This window comes from Zymoseptoria tritici, chromosome 3 (genome assembly GCF_000219625.1).
Source record: "Zymoseptoria tritici IPO323 chromosome 3, whole genome shotgun sequence".
Taxonomy (NCBI): Eukaryota; Fungi; Ascomycota; class Dothideomycetes; order Mycosphaerellales; family Mycosphaerellaceae; genus Zymoseptoria; species Zymoseptoria tritici.
The window spans coordinates 1,578,393-1,585,734 of NC_018216.1; the positions used below are offsets into that span (position 1 = coordinate 1,578,393).

Here is a 7,342-nt window from a genome sequence, read left to right on the forward strand (position 1 = left end):
GTCTGTAGGGACTACCCGAAGTATGTCCCTAGACTATATGCCTTAGAGCTCTACCTCGTCTAGTTCTGTAATCTTATAGGTACCGGTGTCTAGGCTTATACTTGTTACTCGGTAGGGCCCCTTCTATCGAAAGGACAGCTTCTCGTAGGTAGACTTTCGCTCGCCTCTTTTTAACAGTACGAGCTGCCCCTTCTTAAGCGGCTTGTTGTCGACATTATAGTTTATATCCTAGTACTCCTTCTAGGCATCTCGTAGCCTTCGCTACAGGGCGGTAACTTCTCTAACATCCTTCTTAGAGCAGAAGATCTGCCTTACTCGAGCGGCTAGCAAGTCTTCGGTCGTACGCACCATCTTCTAGTTAATCGTTTTCCAAGTGTCGTACCGTAGCTTAATAGGAAGGACGACATTAAATGCATAGAAAAGACTTGCCGGCGTATATCCCGTAGACCTGCGAACAGTAGTGCGGTCTGCCTATAGTGCTACGTGGAAAAAGGATCTCTAGCCCTTTAGCTTGCCCTGCGTGCACTTTAAGAGGACGTCTAGGATATTGGGATGTCTACGCTCGACTAGACTGTTCGCTTTAGGGTAGTAGGCGGACACACGACTAAGGTTTGTATCTATTTAAGCTAGTAGTTAAGGCACATCGCCGTAGTTCTTAGGCCCTCTATTAAAGAAGATCCGGTTATAGGCTCTAGTGCGTGAAAAGACGTCTTTAAAAAGAAACTTCGCGACCTACCTTGAGCTTATACCTTAATTCTGCCCCTTATTTACGATCCTTCCTTCCGGCTATCTAGAGAGAGACTCCCTAGCTATAATAATGCTTCCGGAGCTATCGATATAAACGACGTCTACATACTACGACTTGCTAACATAGCTGTTGTATCTTAGGTGCAGTTCCGACATACTCGCTAGTCCGGACAATCGAAGAAGACACTTGGGGCACTTTCCGATGAAATCTCGGACCTGCTTATATAGGCCCTGCTAGTAATACCGACAAGCGATCTTTATATAGGTCCCTTTACGCCCTTAGTGGCCGGAGGTAGGGTCCCTATAGAGGATATAGATGATCGACTTCTGCTTAGTCTCCTTATCGATAACTCTACATAGCGGCTTGTTAATTCTTTTCTAATACTATAGGCAGCGCTCCCTAACTAGGTAGCGAGATGCCTGTTTCTTAAAGGCATACCAGCTGTTCCTGTTTACTCCTACCGGTCGTCGAAGGGTTAGGAGGTAGTATGTTACATCGCGGTAGAAGTCTAAGAGGAAGCTGTTAATGCTATTCCGAACAAGTTCCTCTTCTAGATTAGGGGTAATCTCTTCGGCCTCGACACGATTCGCGTATACTATATATAGCATGCTGTTAATTATTTCTTCGTAGTCCTGCTTATGCTCCTCGTCGATGTTATCGGACTAAGTACGCGGTCGTCGAGACAGCGCATCTGTAGCACTGTGTAGTCGGCCGGGAATATGCTTTACATCGAAATCAAACAGTCGTATCTATAAAAGCTACCTTGTTATTACTGCGTTAGGTAAGTCGGTCGGTAGTCGGTTTAGCTAATAGACTAGAGTATTCGCATCTAGCTTAAGTAGGAAGTAAACACCGTAGAGATAGTACTTTAGCTTTTTTAATGCCTTTAAAACACCGAGACACTTAAGTTTCCTAGTATCGAACTTTCGCTCGTTTAGCTTCTAGATGCCGCTTTTATACCGAGATAGGTGTCTTGTCTTATAGTTGTTAACATCTTGTTATATAAGGACTGCTCCGAACCTATCCCTGGATGTATTAATAGCAAGGATGATCTATCCTCCCGAAACGTAGTCTATAGTCTTAAGAGCCGGTGTAGTAACGAGAGCCTTCTTTAGTTTCTCTATCGATGCGTTATGCTCGGTAGTCTAACACTAGTACATATTAGGCTTTAGTAGATTGTACAGCGGAGCTAACACCTATGTATACTTCTTAATCCAGATGCGGAAGTATACGACTACACCTAGGAATACTCGAACCTCCTTAGGGTTGTCTAGAGCAGGCTACTCGGTGATCTTAACGACTCGTACTTTATTAGGGTAACGGCTATGCACATTACAAACGTACCCGACAATTAGTACCCCTATCGAGAACTATCGCGACTTAAGAGCTGATATAGTAAGTCCGGCTCTCTTAATGTCGGCAAGGACTACGTTAAGGTTCGTAACATGTTTAGCAACCCAACGTCGGATGCTAGGCTCGGTTTCCTCGTCATCGTACGTAGTACGTAGACCTTTAACTCTAATGTCGTCTAGAAAGGGGCGAGCTCGGTGATTTATGTGCTCCTAAAGGATAGTAGTTATAATCCTTTGGAACTAAGCGACCGAATTCGTTCCGCCTATAGGAATCCCTGTGTGCCTAAACAGCCCGAGCAGTATGTAAAAGGAGGTAAGGTCCCGACAGTGCTCGGCTAGGGGTATTTGGTCGTATCTAGAGAAGAGGTCTATAAGCGAGGTAGTAGTGCACCCTGCGAAGTCTGCGGAAAAGGAGTCTGCGTCCGGTGGCATGTTAGCATCCCTTAGCGTGACATAGTTTACTTCTGTAGCTAAGTTAATAAGTCGGTACTTCTTCTCCTCCTTCTTTTCCTGGACACGCTCCCCTTCCGGCATAGGGTCCTTGGCTTTTAGTAGCTTTAGGTTGTCTAGCTTCTTTTGCACGATAAACCAGGGGTTCCGGTATGCACTATAGGATAGCTCGATTACTCTATTGCAGGCTCGCTTACTAACTATCTGTATTACCACCTTCTCGAGGGCTGCGGGGATAGGGAAGTTCTTGCACTGCTAGGCCTTGTGCGGAATCGTGCGGATCTCTACTAGTAGGGAAACATCCTCGTTTAGGCGACCGACATATAAGAAATCCTAAGTAAGAGACTTCTCTTGTCGGAAGAGACAGGCATAAAAAAGCTCGAGTTCTTTCGGCTTTAATTCGATCGTAGTCTTAAAGCTATTTATACGTTTAGGGGTAAGTCTCGAACCCTTCTCGATGTTGGAAAACTTAGGGATAAGGTACTTGTTGTCCTAGGGGTGCGTACTCGGTGTAAGTTTGGCCTTATTTTTAAGACATCTCTGCCGCTAGTTGAAAGTACTACTAGGGGGCTTGCTGCTAGTATCGTAAATACTACTATTAACGGGTCTGATCTTGTCCGCCTTGCGTTTGTACATAGTGTATGCATTCGGAGCGGATCCTGCCTCCTATTCTGTTTTTCGCTAGAGGTAATCTAACTAGAGAATATCCGCCTACTTAATAATTAGCGACGCTACTCGAGCTTATAAGGTGGTTTCCTAGACTGTATCCGAGGGATTAATAGTGTATTTTGTCGAGGTAACGGTCCGGAACTTATCCTAAGCCCTTACTTTATCCTAGGTGCTAAGGAAATGTTTGCTAGACCCGGGGTCTAGGAAAGGTTTCGGGTCGACTTCGACTAGTAGTCTCGTTCCGGACGACTGTAAGTAATCCTCCGGATAGTTAAATAATGCTACCGCGTTACCGGGGTGTCGGTAGCCTACTCGTTTCCCGACTCCTCGGGCTTGGTTATGTAAAATGCCTCGGTCGGACCGTACCTATCTCCGTATCCCTTAACTCTAGTAAAGGTAATCGTTGTTCTATCCGGTGTCGCGATTATGCACTCGAGGGACCCGTCGTCGCAGTTTACAGATCTAAGCCGCATCTGTCTAGTCTATAGTCGGCCGAGAAGGAAAGGTGCAGTCCGTACAACAAGAAACGACGAGTAGGTAAGAACTCCTATAACCTTAATAGGTACCTGCTCTACAATACCCAGGAAATCCGCACAGCTACTAACCGTATTTATCTGTATTAGCCGGCAGGTGCGTATGCTAACACCCGCTCGCTTTACCGCAGACTAGCTTATAATGTTCCTTTTAGATCCCTCGTCGATCATAGCACGACGCTCCCTGTGTCGTTTTGGACTAATAATGCATTCCACAACGGGCGAGGGTATAATAACATAGTCTCGGTCGTTAAAGGACAACCTCGCGTCCTTAGGGTCCTCGTACAGGTCCTGCATTAGTCTCGGGGGCATTATAACATATAGCTCCTTAACTATAGGACCGAGGAAAGTAGGGTTATCGTCTTCTATCTCTTCTACGAACCTATTGCGTACATAAAATCTAGAGGGCAGGATGTGCTTAGTAGTAGCACTGCTAAGTTCAAACTCGACTCGCACCCCGTAAGAACGAAGCGGCTCGTCTATATCGTACTAGTATGCTGCAGTAGCTGCAATGTTATCCTCCTTAACGATAATCGACAGCCCGGCTTCCTTAGCAGCTATTGCGAAGTCTTCTTAGTTCCGAGCACAGCGCTTAAGAAGTCCCCTAGCTACTACAGGCGAGGCAGCGAGAAGCTCCCTAACAGGGATATTAGACGGTTGCGCTAGTATCCTATCGAGCAGCACTTTTTCTATGTTAAGCCGCTCTCGAAGGTAAATGTCCCTTCTCTACGCCCCCTTTCCAGTCGCAGCAGGCTTCTAGTTCTTCTTTTTCTTTAGCAGCGGGGGGTTAACGAAGCCCTAAGAAGGAGGGGTAGGATCTAGATCTATGCTTCTAGTAGGGTCCTAGGTCTGGCTGTCGTTTGCGGACTACGGCTAGTTACCGGTGTTAAATGCACTGTTACTAGTAAGAGTGCCCTATGTCGACTACGAGCCTTCTTCGACTACCTTTATGTACTCTTCTATATTAGGGATCTTGCGGGCATCGATCTTAATAGATACTATCTTCTTTGGCTTTATAACACGACTAGTATTATTGCTCGGCTTAGCGGCTATCTCCTTTCCCTTAGCCGTGCTCGTTAGCCTAGTCGCAGCGTTCGCAGACAGAGAGTTAGTACGGATCTAATTTATATAGGGGGCACGAGGGTCTCGCTTATTAATGTACACTAGATTATTAGGAACCGTACTTCTAGCGACGATGTTGCACTAGTTTCTATTTATGTTCGTTGCTAGTACGGGTCCTATAGGGGAACCTAAGCCTTAGCCTAGGTAACTAGGTTAAGCTAGTAACGAGGGTACAGGTTTTAAGGTCGGTAGAACAGGGCTAGGAACAAGTGCCGGGTTAAGAGGTGTACTCGGTATATGTGTCCGAGGAGCAAAGGCAGCTGTAGGTAGTTTATAAGCTGGCTAGTACTTCTTAGCATCCTCGATATTCGCATCGGCAGGCTAGGTAATAGCCCTTCCCTATGCTTTCTCGATAGCGGGAGCTATTATCCGGAGCTTAGGCTAATCCGGCTAGTTCCTAAACTGCACCTTTCGTCTGTTAACATTACCTTCTCGTCCGATATACTACTTCTTTTTACTGTCGCGGTGTGTCTAGCCCGCACTTAGGAGGTAGTTTATATACTTGCATTCGTAAACATTATAACCGGGTTTAAAGCAATAAAAGCATATATACCTAGAAGCTTCCTAGTAGAAGGGGTTCGAGCTGCTAGACAACTAATAGGGCACTAGTCTAGGTCTAGCGACATTGTACGAGTAGTACTCGGGAGAATCAGGGGTGTTATTAGTATGCAGCGTAGCTATGTAAGACTTCGGAAAGTCTCTAGGTAGATTAACAGCTACACGTGCACTTCTCTTAGCTCTCGCACGCTTAATCTTAGCAATAGTCATCTTAGAAAGCTTTTCAGACAGGTCCTCTATGTCCGGCAGCTTCTCTTTTGGTACGCGTAACGACCAGACTCCATCGTTCGATGCATCTAGCTTCGGATTGTCACGGGGTGCAGTCGGAGTACTGCCCTGGGTACACCTGAGCATGCTTGGTCAGCAGCTTCACGAGTAGCTGCCCTTCCCTTTTGTTCGGAGGTCGAGCTTCTCTCGACCTTCCTTCTTCTTTCTTTAGAGTGTATTGACAATCTAATACCGATTACACGTTCTATCGACTCACCCGTGTCATCATATACTCTCGCTTTAAACCTGCCCCGACCCGCTAACCAGCCTGGTCGCCGCAGCTTGATTCTACCCGCAAACCCGCAAACACGAGAAAGTAAGTATACGCGCCTATTCAGCGTAGGTACAACCTCTCTCTTCTTCTTCATGACCGGCGACGACGAAGTACGCGCCTACGCAAACAAGACACCAACCTAGTCCGAGTACGAATTCAACTCGTCGACTATCTAAGAACTTCAGATCGACGAATCGACCAAGAACGAGTTACTCCAGGCCCAAAAGCAGCCCAAGTCCAAGTCCAAGTCCAACTCCCGCGCTAGACCCTAGAAACGATCCAGGTCCAGAGCCTTCCTCGATCAAATGTCTACTACGAACATGCGCAACTAGTCCTAGCAGCCCGCGGTACAACGTCCCGCCTAGTCACAGTCTCAATTCGAGACTCAAGCCTCGTACGCCACGGCGTCCTCTTAGAACACCATGTCCCAGAACACTATGCAGGGTAATCAGCACCCTCGCGCCCCGAGTACGCATCGTGCGAAGTCCGCTATGCGCGCCCGCCCTCCCGAACAGCAGGAGGTAACTAAAATCGAGGATGAAGACGACCTGGACAAGATGATTCGTAAACAATACGAGCATAAGGGCAATGCTAAGGAGGAGGACAACGAAGACTCTCTCTCCGAGCTACCCCTACCTTCGAAGGAAATGCGCAACGCATTAGGACAACACACTAGTCCCTTCGACCTTGTGGACTTCATTCCATTCGTAGAAGGTGTTACCGATGCTAAGGGGCGCCCTAGGAGGAAGTACGAGCGCTCTTAGTTCGAGTTTGCCGATCCCGAGGACTTCTATACTAAATACACTATAGGAGGTCGAGGTCGTTTCTACGACGTGCTCTTTCGAGCGAAGCTAATGCTTAACCGTATTCGTAATGCGAACGCGGATTTGGAGCGCAAGATTAAGGAGCTTACAAAGTATAACGGCTCTCTAACTAACAAGGTTAACAAGCACGAGGCCCGCGCCGGCAAGATTAAGGCGTTCATCGAGGGGATTCAGAGGGACATTGCCACATAGAAGCGCAAGAACGAGTCGACGGCGGAGCAGCTCGCTAACTCTATTCAACGCGAACAAGAATCTGCTTAGCGCGAAGAGGAGCTCTAGGAGCAGATTTTAGGGCTCGAATCTGAAGTTAAGGCCTTCGTCGACCACTTCCACGCCGAGTACAAGATAACTCGTGCTCACTTCGACAAGCTTCTGGAAACTAAGACCCCGAACATAAAGGCCCGTGTCGAGAAGATGCGTGCTACAATCAACACCCCGCAGATCCGCGCGAAGGCGGATGACTTGTCGTCCGATGATGAAGACGATGAGCTCGACAACCTCCTTAACAGCCACGACGACGACCAAGATCGCGACGTTACTCCCAC

General features: G+C 47.3%; 1 protein-coding gene across 1 annotated transcript; it reads left to right on the forward strand.

Annotated features, from left to right (window-relative positions):
* Positions 1–6,395: 6,395 nt before the first annotated feature.
* On the forward strand, positions 6,396–6,989 carry MYCGRDRAFT_91670 (uncharacterized protein; the record flags this gene model as incomplete). The annotated part of the gene is made up of 2 exons (XM_003853767.1): positions 6,396–6,687; positions 6,784–6,989. 2 exons carry the CDS (start codon positions 6,396–6,398, stop codon positions 6,987–6,989), a joined length of 498 nt encoding a protein of 165 aa, XP_003853815.1.
* Positions 6,990–7,342: the final 353 nt, after the last annotated feature.